Genomic DNA, 19,315 nt, shown 5'->3' with positions numbered 1-19,315 from the left:
AGCACGCATTCAGGAGTCCCAGCAACCTACTCCCACAGATAAGTGGCTTTCCCTACCTGCACCACTGTTGTCATTTGCGTCAGTTCTATGAAAGACAAGTTTTGCAAAAACCTTTTCACTACACAAAAACAGAAAAATGATGGCCTTCTCAATACTTGTTATAGAAGTTGCTGCACTGAGAATTCTACTTGCCTATAGTTTGTCATTTTAAACACCGAATAATGTGCAAAAAAGCATTAAATTAACTATTTTTTCAACCACAGAATAATCGTCATTCACCATGTACAGGCTACACCGCCCTCCTTTAGCTTCGGTAATATACAGCAAGATGATGGCAACCGTGGCAAAGCTACTCAGCGCACGTTTTCTGCACAGTAAGCTGTACTTTATTTTACTATTGTACTCGGTCGCCAACGCTACATGTAGGAAGCGGACTCTGTATATACTATACCAAAGTAAGGTTTAGTGTGCAGAGTCCAGGGAGTCCCTAGAGGTATAGCAGAGGCTAAATTATGTAAGTACTAACGGCTCTCTTTGTGGTAGTGTGGGCGAGCAGTTAGTCTCATCCAGACAGTTTGTTAACCTTTACTGTACCCATTCACTCAAGGACTGATTACACTCACCCAGAGACAGAATCCAGACCAATTGAGTATAAAAAGGTATACTTATATTTTATTTCTAGAACCAAGCAGGACTTGGTACAGGTGGGTAAAATGTACTTCCAATTGTAAACGTTTACACAGAAAAGCAATTGGGAATGGATTTGCAATTGTTACAGGTTGGTATGGTTTCTAAAAGCAAGATAAATTGCATAGAAATTACTTTTAGAATACTTTTTATTACTTTCAGATTACATCAACTACTGGAGGCGGTTTGCTTAGATACTACACCGAGGGATCTCACAATTCAAGATAAGTAAGACTTTTCTTGGTTTAAGTTTCAGTTACTTTTTTCTCCATACAAAGCATCCGTTTAACACCAAACATTTTAGGCAAAAAAACGAATAAAATGGGTTCCTATGGTAGAAAAATGGTTATAAGTTTCACAGGTAAGTATACGTCTTACGAGTGGGAGTTTTGTGGGTTAGGACCAAGGTTCCCCAAAGTCTAGGTTGGCACTCAAGTAGCACCAGCAGCGACACTTGGGCAGCCGGGTGCAGAGTGCAGGGTCCCAATGTTAGCCAATGGGGCTAAGGGGGCTTTCGGTTAGGGACTGCTTATAAGCAGGCCGCTCGGGTGTGGGAGCAAAGCTCCTGGGTTAAGGTCAGCACTGCAGGGTCCAACAATCAGCACAAGAGCTGCACCATCAGCAGCACAGGGGCGGCTGGGTGCAGTGTAACAAGAAGAGGTCGGGGACCCTGTGGTTTCCAATGGAGACCTTCGGTTCAGCAAAGTTCCTGCAGACTCAGGCAAGGAGACTTCCAGAAGGGAACCACCAGCTGGAGAGATGAGTTTGGTTCCTACGGGATGCCTGGACACAATCGGTTGGGCCATCCAAGGCTGTGAGGCATCGGGTGCATGGGTGTCTTTTGGCGGTCGAGTCGGGGGGAGCCTTCAGGTTGAGGCTGCAGGCGTTGTCTTAAGGCTGGAGGGAGGTCGGAGATCACCAGATCCCAGGTCAGGATTGCTGGGGAGACCTCCTTGTGGTGTTGGGCCACTCGAGCTTGAGCCGCAGTCGTCAGGTGCAGAATCATGGAGACATCTGGATTCTGTCGGCGAGTCTTTGCTTGCGCAAGTCTGGTGCTCACGGGAGAAAGAGTCTGTAAGATGGTTGTAGGTCAGGTCCTTTGAGGGGGCTGCTTTTTTCGCTGTATGCAGGCTGGAGGTGGGACAGGCCGGTAGGGCTGGAGTCAGAGCAGTAGGTGTCCTCTTCTTTCTAGGTCAGCACAGCTCTTCAGTCCTTCCTCGAATCTGAGGAGGCAAGGTTCAGGGTTGCCCCTCAATACTACATTTAGGGGTGTGTAGGTCAGGACCAATGGGTCCCTTCCGTAGGTTGAGTACACCCCCTATTATGCCACCCTCCAGTTGGAGAGGGCATGAGACTCTCCCTAATTGGCTGAGTCCCCTCATCTTCAAGCTGGAGGTGACTGATATATGTGCTTCACCTCGCCTCCCCCACCTGAGTGGTGGGGTTGGCAAAGGTGGGCACACCTCTCCTCCTATCTTGGTTTTCCTGCCGATTCTCCCACCCAAAGTGGGGAGCAGAAGTGGTAGGAGCCAGATGCTGGGGACAGCAAAAGGCAGGGACAGCTTCCAAAGGTGGCAGGCCTTTGAAGCTTCCCCTTCGTGGACCCAGCCCATCCTGGGGGAGGAGGCAATACACTTCTGCCCAGGATGGGCTTTGATTCTGGACCCAGAGAGCGGAGGATTTCCACCCAGGGGTCCAGAAACCTGTCTGGTGGTGGCAAATGGTGGGCAGCCATTCAGAAACTACAATAGGGTTGGTCGTTTTTCAGGGGGCATCTCCAAGATGCCCTCTGAGTGCATTTTGCCTGAAATCCCACACTAGCATCAGTGTGGGTTTAATGTGATGAGATGTTTGCTACCAAACATCCCAGGCTTTAGTAAAGCCATTATAAAGCTGTGGAGTTCGTAACGACCAACTCCCAGACCATATGCTCTTTAAGCTTTACTAGACTTACAATATCTAAGAATGGACTTGGACACAGTAGGGGTACATGGCTCATGCCATTGTACCCTCACCTGAGAGTTAGTGCACCCTGATAGAGGGATGGCTTACCTAGGCCTCATGCAGTGGGTTGTAGGCATTGCACACAGGGATGAGTGCCATGTTGACTTCACTTTTCTCTGCAGGACAAAGCGCAGCCTGCAATGGCAGTGTGTGGGTGGTAAGGTGCAGGGCCTCTAAGGGTGGCACAACAGTTGCTGCAGCCCTTAGAGGCCTTCCGTGGTCACAGTGCCCTTGGTACCCATGGTACCTTTTACAAGTGGCTTACCTGTGGCCAGAGAGGTGCCAATTGTGGGTACAAAGGAACAGTTTTGGGAAAGAACACAGGCCCTGGGAACCTGATTGGCAGGGAACACCAAGTCAAAGGGTATCATGTGGCAGGCACAATGCGGGGGGGGGGGTAAAAGGGGCACTTTTCTACCTACAGCACAGCATATCTACAGCTACCCCAGACCCCAGGGCCCTGTTATATAGGGATCATAGCCGACTGCTTTCTGCACTCCAGAGCACATTGTAGCCATGAAGGTGCCGCACAATTGGGTCTGAATGTACTCTGAGGTACAAAGGAAGCAGCAGGGGTCAGGACACTTAAGAGGGGAAGCAAGGAAATACAGATGCTTCTAAAACAGGCCAGTAGCAGAATAATAAGAGTATCTCCTATTAACAGGCACTTGTCTCAGTGCAAGTATATGCGTCCTTACCACCTCCTTCATTCTTTGGTCATAAATGGCCTGTCCAGATCTGAAGGGCAATTTACTGCAACACTTTTGATTTTATATTTGCCATTTTAATGACAACGTTAACACCGAGACACCTGCATTCTCCACAGTGTTGTGTATGCTGCGCTGTTCTCGTTGCGCACTTTCTCATGAGAAACTGTTTCTGATGCTGTACTAGCAAAGTGTGTGGCAAAAGACTAAACCTGTGCTGAGGCAGCTGTTTTATCTGCATTCTTTCAGTGCCATTTTCAATGCCATCTTGCTGGTAAGCGACGATGTCGGGGAGTCATTGTCAGTTAATTACAGCAATGTGTTATATACTGCAGCTTCTAGTGCATCAAGTTGTCATGCTGGCATTTGCTGAAAAGAGGCAATCCATAAATCGAATCATTAATGGCGATTCGCACACCATTGCAACCATTGTGTGCGCTTTAAGATATTCACGAATTACCAGCTGTAATACCAGAAGCTTTCAGCGCAACAACAACAGAGCAAGGTGATGACAGAGGAAGCAGCAGAGAGGCTGAAGAACCCAAAACAAGCATGGTGCATGCAAAACCTTTAAAAAAATAGTTCCACAAAAGTGAATGTAAACAGTACTTGGTCACCGGGAAACTAATAAGAAGCACACGAGGAAAATACAGGAACAAAAGGAAACTATTCTACAGCCAATAGAAACTGAGTATAAGTAAGTGGAAAACCCAGGAACCAATGAAAAGCAAGGAAATCAAGGGGGCGGGATGTAAGCACCTTTTAAAATTTATATGAAATACAATAGATTTCGCTAGCACAACGCAAGCGCTGTGCAGGCGAAACCTAAAAATGTGTTGCATTTTCATATTAATCATTAATAAAACAACAGACCCGTGTATCAGGAAAAGTACATGCGATAATTAAATCTCGGACCCAGATATTATAAACGGTACGTTTAGTTTTTTGATAAAAGTCCTCTAAAAATGAATCGAGTTGACCAGTTTTATCCCTGACTGGATAAAAATGTTCTAATAAAAAGTTAATGAACAAAATGTTAGGCTCGGCAGGGAATGATAGAGAAACCAAAAAATAACGGGAAACCCATCATTTCGCTGTTTTAAAGGTCAGTGACATTACCAGAAAAAAATTGGGGAGACCTCATCTCTCTCTGCCCACCTTAGATGATATTTAGGGTTTTGCATTTATGAAACTGCGCAAGTCTGGATTTGAAATTTTTGTGCGTGCTCTCGCAATTCTCCAGGAAACAATACTAAGAACCTTCTCATCAGGACTTTTTGTTTGGTGTTCCAATGAAACTACATTAGTCTGAGATAGGCCAGATTTACAAAGACCGGGTTCAGTATGGTAATTCTGGATAATGTGTGTGTGTCGTCTGTAGCCAAAATGAGAGATGTTTCCTGGATCGAAGGTAAAAGCTCTACTTCCTTATAAGCATAAGCCATTTTAGTGTGGAATCAATGAATGTCTTCCAATGTGGCCAAAGGTTCAATGGCATTTCTGGTGGTATATTAGGACTATGTCTGATTGGAATGGAGTGATCATTGGCCTCAGAACTATTTGCCCTGGGTAGTAGATATAGTCTATAAAACTAACCTAGAGGCAACACCTGGATAGAGCCTGGGGCTTGAAACTGAATAAAAAAAAAAAATCTCAAAGTGATTTAACAACCATCGATGTTCTGATGTTAACGACCAGGCATCTCCCTTGCACTCCTTTCTGCTGGGACCTATCCATGGGGTTCCTCTAACCATCAAGATTTCAGAAGATAAGTCCAACATCCAATCAGCCTTATGTTTGAGCCAGAGGATTGTTTTATTCTTCAGTACCCTGCCAAATAAGGCCCTGGTGAGTCTCCCAAAGGCTTATTCTAGGAAGCAGGCAATACTTAACATCAGCACTGACAAAGGAACTGTGGTGCTTTTGCTGTGCCCAGATGAATGCGCTATCTTGCAACTATAGACTCTGCCTAATACATTCAAATACTTGCACTAGATGAACAGCACGCTGCTGTCATTACATAAAATGGGGGTCAGTGAAAGCACCGAATGTGCCCACTGTGGGCTAGCACATACAGACTTCCGCCACTTGGCATGACAGTGCTCAGGGATAAAAGAATTCCAGGGGCTCATGCTAAGCACTTTTGAAGAAATGACAGATGTTCAAATGTCCAGGATATCCTTGGTCACCCTGTTAGGCTATGTTGAAGATATTCCAACTGGAGTGCAAAAACTAACTGCCATATATACCTGCCCGCCAACCACAGAGTGGCAGTGTGATGGAGCAGCGGCTCATTGCCCATTTTCAAAGATTTGCTGCAGGATGCTCCATATTGTCAGGAACAATTAGATGTTATCAGGATCCTATCTCCAACTAAAATGCGACCCAAAGACTCCTGGAGGCAATTTAGGATAAGCCTGGCTTTTACAAAGGGAAGGTGTGTGCTTGGAGCCAGTGGCCTAGACAGATGTGTGACTGCGCTGACGCCCGTGGAGTGGGGCAAAATGGATGGCTTTTCTTGATTTGGAGTTTAAGAAAAAGTGGTTCTGTTGGGTAAAACCCAAAGGATTTAACGATGCTAATAATGCAATCCAAGACTAACGCTCTCCAATAAGCACAGCTCTAGAAATAGGTCCTCAACAAATAAGTCATAAAGTCAAAAGATTGTACTATGTATTTATAGCAGAATTGCTTCATTTAGTGTTCACATACATAGAACGAATGGACTTGGCGGAATCAATATTAAAGTGCAATTGAGTGACATCTGTGCAAAAGTGCTCAATGGGTGAAGAATATATACAGTGCAAACAAATTCCTATATACAAATATATACACAGGTGTTTTTAGGATGGCCAGACACTAATTTGGAAACAAAGATTCCTATTCTTCCTACTGGAATCCTGGTGGTACTGGACCTATGACCAGCGTCGACGTTTCCACCCGGATGTGCCCCAGTGAGTGGTCACGGCGGGTCTTTCTCAAGACAGAAGTGTGGTGGGGCTTTTATAAATAAATAGTACAATCTTTTGACTTCATGACTTATTTGTTGAGTACCTATTTCTAGAGCGGTGCTTATTGGAGAGAATTAGTCTTGGATTGCATTATTAGCATTGTTAAATCATTTGTGTTTTACCCAACAGAACCACTTTTTCTTAAACCATTAATTAACCAGGTTCTGAGGGACACAGAGCTACCCCTTTTCTTTAAACTATCTTCCTGATTGGGGGCAAGGGATCAAATTGAAGAACAGGTTACTGCCAAAATAGTTTTCAGATTTTTGCTTGAGATAACAACTAAATGTGTACCTGCGGAGCAAGATGGGAAGGCAAAAGATGGGAGGGGGGTGAAATGGTTAATTGTATGTACCAACTACATCTTGTACTTGTTACAGCAGTAATGCCTCTTACATTCATGACTAATGGTATGGACATGATGATATCTCTGTTTGGTTGTCACATCTTGAGCTCAATCAAATTGTATTTAAAAAATAAAGACATTTTTAAAAACGGGCCACAAAGCTTAACCAACATTTATTTTAAGTGTAGAACAATAGGAAAAATGCTAACGCATTAATAACTTATTTAAAATGTAATATTCAATAATTTGAATAAACTAAATTAAAATCATTTTCTTAAATTTAAATTTTAAAAAAAGAATTCCCACCTAAAGAAAAATATATATTGTGTTTTATTTAACAATAATTAAATGTGATGTATAGATTTGATAACAAGTAACCTAATTAGCTGTTACTTAAAACCTAATTTTCAATACTTTTTCAATTCAAAAGTGATTATTATTATATGCTAAAATGAAATAAAATGTTTTAGAGTCCTGTTTACCATCAATTAAAAATTACAATTTAAAGTATTTTAATTCAATTTAACATTATTTCCAAGGGGGCCTATTTTAAGTTCTTAACTCCGTTATATTCTATGTGACAGTGATGCAGTATCTTCGAGTGACCATATGTAGTACTGGACTTAGTCCAGCTCCGAGCTGGAGTAAATTGTAACCCTGGGAGATGAACTCCGCTCGTGGAGTTTTCTGCAAACTCCGCGCAGAGTTCCCAAATGTGTTTTACCTCGCTCACGCTCCTCAACGCCAAGTTGGCGAGTGCGACTGAGGTAAATCCACCTCCCAGCAAGATTTTTCTTTGCTCGTGCTCACCAAGGTCTCGTTGGCAAGGAAAATCAACCTCCTGGCGAGATTACTCAACGCGGTGGTCGATTTCTCAATCTGAGTGGACGCTGTAGGTCACGACCACTCGCTTGGAGAAATCTTCCATTCGCATTAAGAAAGCTGCTGCTCGAGTAGAAAATCTTCGATCAGCAGAAAGGAAGCTGCGCCCTCTTGCGCTGTGCATGGTGCCATTCACAATTATTTTACAGCACGGGCCAAATACCTGGCGCTCAAAATCAGTGCAACCTGCGTGACCCTAATGCACTCCGCATATCGCGGTGGAGTTTTTTTTGTCAGTTCGCAGAGTTCTGTGTAGAGGGACAGCACCCAGGCTTAGTAAATGGTCTACTGATTTGGGTGCTTTTTGGCAGTAGTAATTATATAGAATTGCAGTTTGTGAATAGGATACGGTTTAATCTTTTGTGGGGGGAGGGGGGTGCACGTCTATCCCTATACCCTACCCTGGCCCTACCTTAATCCCTCTCACTCCTTCCTGAACCCCTTCCTTTTAGTCATTAGTATTCCCCATTTTCCAATCACTCCCTCCATCCCTCCCACATTTACTACTAAAATGTATACATATGTGTTTGGAGACTCCGCAGTCGAGGTGGAGATCTCCTCACAGAAAAAGATAGGACAAGCTAATGTGGAGGCATAGACGTCCGCATGTAGTTTGTTAATAGGATTAAGCAAGGACATTTGTAGTAATACTGCAGTTACTACAGAAAATAGTAAAACGCTAGTTTGTAAATAAACCCAAAAGTGTTTTAAACCAATAAGTTACCCTGTGAGTTAGAAGGGACAGTGTTAATAAAATGATGAAGTCAAGTTTAAAGCTTAAAATGGATTCATTCAAAAATAGTTTTATTATTATTGAATTCTTCCATAGATACAGCATCAAACTGTGACTTTCAAACAACTAACCAACATGTGTTTCATGACAAAAACAGTTGAGGTGTCGCTTCTTCAGGGCTCAAATAAATAGTATTTGTGTTTTATATAAAAAATATAATTATTGCATGGACCATAAACAAGCGATTAAGATTTGAGGAAAGATGGAAAACATACACCTTTGTTGCAATGCAAATGTTGGCTAGTTGTTTGAAAGTCGCAATTTGGTGCAACCTCTATCATTCCTATAGAAAGATTCAATAACAAAAAAAAAACTTTTTGACTAAAAAAATCTGCAAGCTTCAAGCTTGCCCTACATGGCTACTGAGTGGGTACTAGTTTGTGTCTTCCTTCCAATTTGACAGTTAATAAATCATGTCCCTGTGCTTTCATGAAAATCAAAGTCATTGTTGATGAATACAATTTTCAAAATGTCATGATGAATTTATATACTTTTCTTCCTTAACAATGCTGTGCACATTAGTCTTGGAAACAATGTTTTAGCATGAAGTTTCCCACAAGTGTCAATATTAGCCCATTAGCAGGGAGCTGTTCGGATTGATATTTGAAAGCCTATCACTGCCCTCTCGCCCACTGGGCTGTTTAACTCTCAAGGAAAAAGGAACACAATTTTATTTTGCCTTCCACTAGTATGTCAAGAGCACTCTAACATATGAGCCATTTCTTTATTTTCAGCCAAAGGTATATTGTACTGTTGCCGCAACATTCTCTTTACTGGTTCGAAGGCCCAGAACACAAAGTGAAGTTGGCTAAAATGCCAGAACTGGCTTAAGGTGTTACACATGACATGGAACCACTTGTCAGGCATGTTTTACAATGTTACAAAGTCATCTAGTTCAGTTCAAAATCTGCCGGCTTTACACATTATACCAAAAGTAAACTCTTCTCAGTTAATAAGTAAAGGGAAGGAGGCAATTCACACAATTCTTTAACATATACAGAACAGGTAAAAGACAGGTAGCTAACACACTAACAAGAGAATGAGAGTAGTTAAAGGACTATTGTACACTTACCGTAAAAAACACAAACATGCAACAATCACAGCACAACTGGAGGAAAAAGTCAAACTTCAAATACAATTACCAAACAGTCATGTACTCATGTAGGATGATGAAACCTTCCTTCATAGTGTAAACATCAAGGAGCACTACTGTTCACTGGTTGTACAGTATCGTAGTTATGGGTTCCCTAGCTCTGGTAAGGCTAATTCCCTTATGTCAACATTTATGTTCTACCTTTGTTAAACTCTCAGACCTATATTTAAAAAAAAGTGTGTGTGTGTGGGAAAGCTAGAAATACTTTTTACTGGCGTTTCTCTGCCACAAGATTAAAAAAAGAAGGGTATAGCAGCGGCCCCCGCTTCTCTTTTCTGTCAACATGTTTTGGAGCTTGAATTTTTCCTCTGTGGGGACAAGAACTTCCTCAGGACTATAGGCATCTCACATCAAATCTCGTGGAAAAGTCAATGTTCATGGGCTATGCTATGCAAAAGCATTAGTTACATCTTTTTTCTTCATAAGCAGTGGAAACACACCTTTACAGAACAGGTACATCTTGGGCAAAAAAAGGGCAAGCTTCCCTACTTCATGGGTCAAATATCTGTAGGGCAGCAGCAGTGTATAAGCTTTACCCATCACAAGACGCATACAAATCAGGCACGAGCACTGCAAGTTTTCCTTCCTCACAGAATTGGCACAGGGTGGCAGTGGCAAAGCAAGCTCTGCACTCTCACAGAGAGCACAAAGTCACCTTTCATTCTCAGCAGAATAGATCCAGCAGGGCAGACCAGTGTAAGCTTTCATCTGTTAGAGAACATGTACAGTTAAGGCATGATTGACATGCAGGTTAGCAACAGATCTCTGGAGCTGGTACTAAACCCCTGGATGAGTGAGTGAATGTGCGAGTTCGGACACCATTCTCACTTAGGTGAACGTCGACATCCTCAAAAAACGTTTGTGTTCTCCATATTGAGAAGTAGCAGTTAAGTCTTAGGTCATTGTTATTTGGAGCAATCCAACCACAACCTGAGTAACTATGCTCTATACAGGCACGCAGGTGGCAATCTCTTCAACAAGCATTTACAATGCAATGGTTTCGCCTTTGGAAAAGTTAGAGCTATTGGCATTGTAAATGACAAAATTTGTATTTATGTGTTGGTTTTGAAAACAAATAAATGGCATTGTCATTTACATTGCCATTAGCTTAAACTCTCGCAAATGTGAGACCTATTGTACCCTACGGACGAGCTCAGCAGACAGCAATTACTACCACACACACACCCAGAGCGCCACACACACACACCCAGAGCCACACACACACACACACCCAGAGCCACACACACACACACACCCAGAGCCACACACACCCACCCAGAGCCACACACACACACACACACCAACCCAGAGCCACACACACCCCCACCCAGAGCCACACACACCCCCCCACACCCCCACCCAGAGCCACACACACACACCCAGAGCCACACACACACACACCCACCCAGAGCCACACACACACACACCCACCCAGAGCCACACACAAACACACACACACACCCAGAGCCACACACACACCCACCCAGAGCCACACACACACCCACCCAGAGCCACACACACACACACCCACCCAGAGCCACACACACACACCCACCCAGAGCCACACACACACACACACCCAGAGCCACACACACACCCAGAGCCACACACACCCAGAGCCACACACACACCCACCCAAGAGCCACACACACACCCACCCAAGAGCCACACCCACACCCACCCAAGAGCCACACCCACACCCACCCAAGAGCCACACACACACAAACCCACCCAAGAGCCACACACACACACACCCAAGAGCCACACACACCCACCCAAGAGCCACACACGCACACACCCACCCAAGAGCCACACACGCACACACCCACCCAAGAGCCACACACCCACCCAAGAGCCACACACCCACCCAAGAGCCACACACCCACCCAAGAGCCACACACACACACACCCACCCAAGAGCCACACACCCAAGAGCCACACACACACACACACACACCCAAGAGCCACACACACACACACACACCCAAGAGCCACACACACACCTCCAAGAGCCACACACACACACCCACCCAAGAGCCACACACACACACCCACCCAAGAGCCACACACACACACACCCAAGAGCCACACACACACACCTCCAAGAGCCACACACACACACCCAGAGACACACACACACACACACACCCAGAGCCACACACACCCACCCAGAGACACACACACACACACCCACCCAGAGCCACCCACACAGAGCCACACACACACACACACACCCAGAGCTACACACACCCAGAGCTACACACACCCAGAGCCACACACACCCAGAGCCACACACACACACACACCCAGAGCCACACACACACACCCAGAGCCACACACACACACACACACACACACACACACACCCCCAACCAGGGCCACACACACACACACACACACACACCCAGAGCCCCGCACACACACACACACACACACCCACCCACCCAGAGCCACACACACACACACCCACACCCACCCACCCAGAGCCACACACCCACCCAGAGCCACACACACACCCACCGCCACACACACACCCACCCAGAGCCACACACACACCCACCCAGAGCCACACACACACCCACCCAGAGCCACACACACACTCAGGAGAGCAAGCACAGCGAGGGGGCAGGGAAGCAAGCACAGCGAGGGGGCAGGGAACTAAAAGTAAAATACTAAAAATAAAATATTCCATGTCGCAATTAAAGTTACCATCACACAGCCACTGGTTAATGACTGTAAAAACATCATCATCATCACCTATGTACCGAACGGAGGAGTAAAGAACCTCAGGATGCCCTTCAGTGTAAAAGTCTTTATTGGCTTAGGGTGCAGGTGGGCCTTACTTGTGTTTGAGCAAATGATTTGAAATCTGTAACTAATATAAATATCTGATTGGAATATCGGAACAGCAATTGTTAGGCTTCCTAAGAAGATGTCATCTTCCAATATATACATCTTCTGTAATTAAGTTCGTTGTGAGTAAAATGGTTAACACTCTGAAAGTTGAAGCCTGGTTGAGCGGTGATAGTCAAAAAAATGTTTAATGTTTCTTTTTCCCTTCCCCTTTTTAAATGTCTACAATTCTATCAACTCAAAATGCATTTTTATGCACAGTTTGTGTGTTATACTCGTTCCCTAACTTCTGGATACGTTTCTTCTGTTTGAGAAAAGCTAACCAGTAGAAAGGAATAAATAAACTAAACCTAACTCGGGTTATACAGATCTTACAAGTTCAGGCAGCTGCCTCAAACTTTTCCTCGTGCTATAGAGAGCAGAGCTGACCTTCGAGTGAAAAGATCTTTCATCCTTTCAACAGCAAGCATGTGCACAGATCTCACAGGCATGACAGGTGGCAACCAAGTTCAAATAAGGCCCTAAAAACTAAAACAAGGCTGTTATTTGAATTGAGCATAGGTTAGTTTTCAATGTTCAATAGGTAGTGCCAGAGCAGGCCTCTCCCACACACAGAACAGGCAAAAGACAGGAAACAGCAAATGGCAGCTCTGCTTTTCTCACCACAAACTGAACAAACAGCACAGGCAGCCCAAGTGCAAGTTTCTTCATAGAACAAGGGCAGTGCATGGCGGCATCAGAGAGAGCTTCTCCCACACACCAAAGGGCAGCAAGAGAGCCAGCTTCCCTCACATGCAAACAGACAGCACTGGAGCACGTCTAACTCAAACAGGCACTGTGCAGGCAGCAGCAGCAGAACAGGCTTCCATCCGATACACTGCAAGTTCCTCACACAGGCAGCAGCAGTGCCAGCGTCCCGACGACACACTACAGTCTTGAAGAACATTAATAAACCAGGTTATGCACTGCAGGCTTTGTGAGTGCATAAAAGCGTTGTACATGAGGCCCGGTGTACTTGTGGTTCCTCCCGGACTTGAGCACGTATGCGTCCTTATGACTTCCACCCTCCCACCCAAGAGCTATAGAAGTGTAGAGTGAGCACCCAGTTTATGGGCAAAGAAATGACCTCAATCAAATACATAGGCAATGCAATTGTTTAACATGCTGCTACCTATAGAGTAAATCAAGTATGCAGAGAGGGCCAACCACTGGGATTGTATCAGCACCTGAGTGTTCAAATAAGCTGAACTGCTCAAAGACGCAGCACACATTTTTGCACTTACCTGATGACAAAAGATCAGCGAGAAGGCATCTGACTGAGAGGGGGGTGGAAGGAACGGGGAGAAATGCCGCGGCTGCGTGTCCTCGGCTCTGGCAGGGCAGGGCGAGGCTGCAGGAGGTTCCTGACGAGAAAGGAGCATTACGTGAACTCACCCGCTCGCCCTAGCTCCTAGAAAAAAAGGGCAGGCGTAAACCTCCTGGGGGAAAAAAAAAATAAGACAACACCCACAGCCGCAATGACTGCAACAAAAGGGCGGAGAGGGAAAAAAAAAAAATCACCGGAAACGCCCACGAATCGCCTCGGACAATGACAGACAGATCTCTCTTCCAATGGCTAGCCTCCATTTATGGAGCTAGCCAATGGAAGAGAGAGGCGGGACAAAGCCACATACTGCTTCTCAAAAGATTTCGCCTGCGCGAACGCTGCTGCGCAGCGGACGCCAGTGGAAACCTAAAAAGGTTTTGAAAATGCACGCATCAGGTACTCAGTGGCGTAACAAAGGACCCTGCAGTGCGGGGATGCTCCAAACTCCAGGGGTGCCCGTCAGCACAGTACTCTGGGAGCTCCTGAGTGAGACCGGAAGGAGGGTCCTCCATTGGGCAAGACTGGGAACAGAAACCAGCCCTGAAAAATTGCTCAGCCGGCCCCCCTGGGAGGGAAGGGTGGGGTGTGGCTGAGCTGTTTGCATGGGCGGTTTTGGCAATTTTGTTACAGGGGCCGATATTGCCGACCCCCAGTAACAAAAGCAGCCCCCAGGGGCCGAAAACCAGCGCCCACCTAGAAAAAGCCCTGTGTCCACTCCAGCCAGTCCAGCCCTGGTCCTCCATGTACTTTGCAAGGGTGCCCCCTAAAGTTTTGCTACGCCACTGCAGGTGCTGTAAAATCCCAGCTTTGGTGCTGCACCTTCTCATAATGTTGAGGGCCACAAGTGTGTGTGTGTGTGTGGGGGGGGGGGGGGGGGGGTTGGGGACCTGGAACGAAGAAAGGAGGATCTGACTTTCATTGAATGGTGACCTGATTACGTGCATCTAATAAGAGTTTCTAAAAAAGCGGTGATGTACACAAACACAGAGATATTTAATAATCAGCATCTATAAATGCCAGTAGTGCCAGTAGTGAGTAAACTAATATTCCTGAAAGCAGTATGACGAAAATCTTTATAAAGACTAGTAGGTCATAATTGCTTAGTCTTTAATGTGTTCTTCATTAGAAATAGGTTATCAGAGAACATTACTTGCCAATCCTGGGTTTTCGTCAAGAATGAAATGCATTCTGGGAGTTGCAGTCTTGATTCAGTTTCATGAATCCACATATGGCTTAACACCACTGAGAGTAATTATGTATGAAAGGAAGACCCACGACTGGAACATGGCGACACAGATCACACAGAGTCACCTGGTTGCGTCAAAAGTTCCACTTTTTTTCCAAACAAGATGAGCCAATGAAGACTATTTTTGGCAGACGTCCCAAGGTCAGTTGCACATGAGCAAAGGAATAGGACTGGAATAGATACGAATGGAATAATTTAAACCTAAATGACTCCGGTAACACGACCCGTAGCAATCAATACACCAAGATTTTAAAACAAACCCCATTTAGCTTGTAATAAAAAGCCACGTGGTTAAAGTGTGAAGTTTCTGAATCGACGCGACAATGTAATAGCTGATTCTCTGACTTGCCGAGTTATAATTTTAATTTGCAACAGTGTACACAATTTTTTTTCTTCCATGCGGGAGAAACGCTGCGCATAATGTGTGTGCTGCTGCTGAACCACATAAAGTACTTATCTCGCGCAATCACGCCACGGTTGGAGCGACCCATGGCTGTAACTTGTGGGAGGTTTGACATGGTGTATTTTCAGTGGGTTTGTGGAAAGGACGGCCTTCCTGCGCGATTCGGAAGGACAAAATGCGTATTTAATGCAAGGAAAGCCCTTTTGACAACATGCTGACTCCGGACCCAGGAGCTGGTGTTCTTGATTAGATAGCCTGTACGAGAGCAGGAACAACTTCAGGAAGGTTTCCCCACACCTCACTCCAACCCGATAAAGCAAACCCTTACCGCACCCAACGCCTACAGCGAGCGCATAGAAGTGACTCACGAGGCACGCTGCAGTTCCTGGAGGAGCCGAGCAACCCTGTGCCTCACCGCCGCCATGGCTGCAGCAGAGCTCTGACTGCACTCCTCACCCGCCCCGAGTCTCAGCTCCGCCCCTGACTCCCACAGGAGCCCGACTGCTCCAGAAGGCTATTTATTTGGTATCTTGAAACACCGAGTTTATCGCCCCAACTTAATTTAACCTTGTCAAAAATCATTATGGTTATGATATTAGTATATTTTCTAACTTTGTTAACAGTTCTCCTTACTGGTGCGGAAATGTTCCTAATAGATTATCAGCTAGGGTGACCAACTGGCATGGGTGTAAATTCAGGACGGTAAGTGTAAATAAACATTCAGGACAGAGGGTCAAAATTCATAACATAAATTCAGGAGGGAAGGTCAAAATTCAGGACAAAAGTTACGTTTTACAGACACAGAGGCAGTTGCGATAGTATAAAAGTAAGTAAATAGACACCCACTTAAAGTACAAGTCAAAATAAGTTTTATATTAAGTTGAGACAATTGTGCACTTCACGTTTTTTCGGTATGCGTGCAGCTTTGTGCAACTGTGCAGGTCTTTTTGTGGTATTTCATATGATAATAATCTATTTACATGGTTACTGCACTGCGTCCAGTCTGATATTTTGTTTACAACTCATGGTCCTGAGCAGGCATGTTTGTTTGGTGAGAGAAGTGGTCAGGAAGATCTGCTTGGATATCCTTTGTTACTAGCATCTCATATCTGAGTACCATTCTGCTATGTAAAGCGGCACGCATAGGTGAACTAAAGGGAGGATTGCTGTGATGAACGCATTAAGGGTGTTTCAGCAAGTGGAACTTAAAATATGGAATCTGACTTTGCTTATGGGGGCTTCGCAGAGAGTTGCACTGGCTGACGGAAGTCACAAAGGCGCTTTTCCCTGCAGCTTTCTTAAAAAATGCACTGTAGATACAATATTACATAGTTTATTTTTGATGCCTTGCCTATTGCTACAAACAAAATATACATCTCAAGCACACCTCAGGGCACTATGAGGCTCTCCCTAAAACCTTACACCAAAAACAAAACATGCAAAGCTTTACAATTACTAGTGTAAAATTCAAGTAGCAGTTGGGTGTCACTCAAAATGTTATCTATTAATTCTTTCATCCATCATTCAATCTTTCACCATTCATTCTGTCCTGCCATCTGAGTGCCCATCCATATCCAAACCTTTTCAACCATTTACTAACCCAACCATCATCTGTCCTTCCATCCATCCTTTCACTCATCCATCCCTTCATCAACCCTGTCATTCATCTATCCGTCTTCCATCCATAGACCCTTTCACCCAAGCCAACCTTTCAGTCATCCATCCAATCTTCCACCCATTCATCCATTCACTTATCCATCCAACCATTTACCCTTTCACCCATTCAGCCATCCTTTCACTTAATCATCCATCCACCTAGTCACTCATCCATCCATCAATTCACCCTTTCAATCAACCATTCATCCATTCTTTCATCCAGCTCTCCACCCTCCCTTTCACTATTGTATGCATTCTTTCACTCATCCATCTTTACCTTCTTCTTTTCACTCATCCATGCACCCATTCGCCCATCCATTCTGTCAATCATCCCTCCTCCCTTTCTCTCTCTATTCCCATTTCACTTAGCCATCCACCGTTCACCCATCCATCCACCCACCCATCCAGTTGCAGACAGAAGAGGCCCATCAAGAACTTCACCCTCGATGTAGTTCCTAAAGCAAGGGGTGGGGTGGGAGAGGGTTCACTATGCCCCTGCACATAGGCAATCTGTAAACTTGAAAGTCATGAGTCATGCATGAGGCACAGTGCCAGGACGCATGGTGACTGTGACATGTTGTTGTTTCCAGGGCTTTAAGTGGTATGAAAAAACTGAAGGTCTCTCCAAGGGGTGTGTCTGATGTAATTAAGGGCGTGGCTTAAAGCACCTCAGCTAAAAATAAATATGTGCTGAGCATAATGTGCAGCCCAACCGGTATTTTGCTGTTTCTATCATTGCATCCAGTAACATTAGGCCTACAACAAGCCATGAGTATGGGCTTTGTCAATGGATGTTAGTTGCATAAAAGAAATAAAAAAGCAGCAACTATGGCTTCGTTTTATATAATAATAAAAATGCTTCAGCTCTATAAATGATGAGACTGTAAGAACTATAACCTCTTCTTTTTAACTTTGTACATTTGTTTTGTACATTTCTTCCATCTAACCCTAACAGAATGCCCTGCTCTAGACCACGGCAGGAGAAGGCACCCCACATGCTGCAACACCCCAGACTGGCCCAATGTCATTCTGTATGTGGTAATCATCAGCATGCACACAGAATGACCATGGGCAGGGTGAGGCTGCTCTTTTGCTCCGAGGATGAGTGCGAAGCGGACCCATCAGGGAGCTGAGGCCTCTCCCAGGCGAAAAGTTCTGCTCCCTGCAAGGCCAAAAATTACGGACAGAAGGTGTATGTAAAAGGGATCTTTACTGACAACGGACGTGAGGTCCATATTACGGACAGTCTGTAAAATTTACAGACGGTTGGACACCCTATTATAAGCATTCGTTTTCCAGCGTTTTCGTCCTCATGCATGCTTTCAAAAGTAGGCATTTCACAGTCAAACAGTGCCAAAGTGATGTTTGCAGGGTTTGAATGAATGTTTTATTTTAATACAAGGATGTTTGCAATCCCTGTATAAAAGCCGGTTACTAACGTTCCTGTTACAGAGGACTTGTTTAGACTTTAGTCACCTGTAATGAAGACATGATGTGACTTATCAATTGTGATATGTCGGATAAAGTACTCCTTGCCACACATTATAAGGACATTGCAAGCACTGAGGGATTTCTTGACCTATAAAGAAACTCTGCCTTGGGCCTTGAATCAAATATGTAACTGCTTTTTTCAATTTTAAATATTTTTTCTTTTTTTCTTTTCACAGGAGTAGGTATCAAAAAATTAATTTCAACATGCTCCGATTAAAGGTGGTAAGAAATGCAGATATACACAGACCAAGAAAACACATAAGTTAAAAGATGCGTTCCAGCTCAGCCAGTTCACTCATCACAAAAAAGTACTTCATCAAATAATCAAAATTCATAAATTATCCTATTCTACTTACATTAATCATAAAGAAAAAAATACAGATTGGCACTTGCACAAATGCCATATGGCTGAACATGTCAAAACTCATCAGTGATAACAACAATATACATGTCAAGACTGAAAAATAAAGGATATGCCAATAGCTATTACACAGATGATAAGTGAAAGACTGTACATTTCTGTTACACTCCCCCCCCCCCCATCACTTTTGCTCCAAAGGGGTCCAGATCTTCTTTCCTCCCTATTTGGCCTTTTTACACTTCTGGGGACTACTCTGTAAATGGAATATTGAGAGAAACCTTGCGAATCACTGGTTAATTGTAGTAGTGTCATTGCGATATAAACCAAGAATTTCTCATCTCTCCTGCCTGTGTTAT

At 44.5% G+C, this 19,315-nt stretch overlaps 1 protein-coding gene across 1 annotated transcript in view; it reads right to left on the bottom strand.

Annotated features, from left to right (window-relative positions):
* ADHFE1 (alcohol dehydrogenase iron containing 1) overlaps nucleotides 1–15,909 on the bottom strand; it is a 359,867-nt gene extending 343,958 nt beyond the window's left edge. The window contains exon 1 of the mRNA XM_086965816.1: nucleotides 15,820–15,909. Coding sequence (XP_086821942.1) covers nucleotides 15,820–15,875 — 56 coding nt within the window. The 5' untranslated portion in view covers nucleotides 15,876–15,909. The remainder of the gene's footprint in view (nucleotides 1–15,819) is intronic.
* Between the last annotated feature and the right edge of the window lie 3,406 nt (nucleotides 15,910–19,315).

This window comes from Lissotriton vulgaris, chromosome 4_1 (genome assembly GCF_964263255.1).
Source record: "Lissotriton vulgaris chromosome 4_1, aLisVul1.2, whole genome shotgun sequence".
Lineage (NCBI taxonomy): Eukaryota > Metazoa > Chordata > Amphibia > Caudata > Salamandridae > Lissotriton > Lissotriton vulgaris.
The sequence above is the reverse complement of the archived record's forward strand: the minus strand, read 5'-3'. Positions and strand labels throughout refer to the sequence as shown.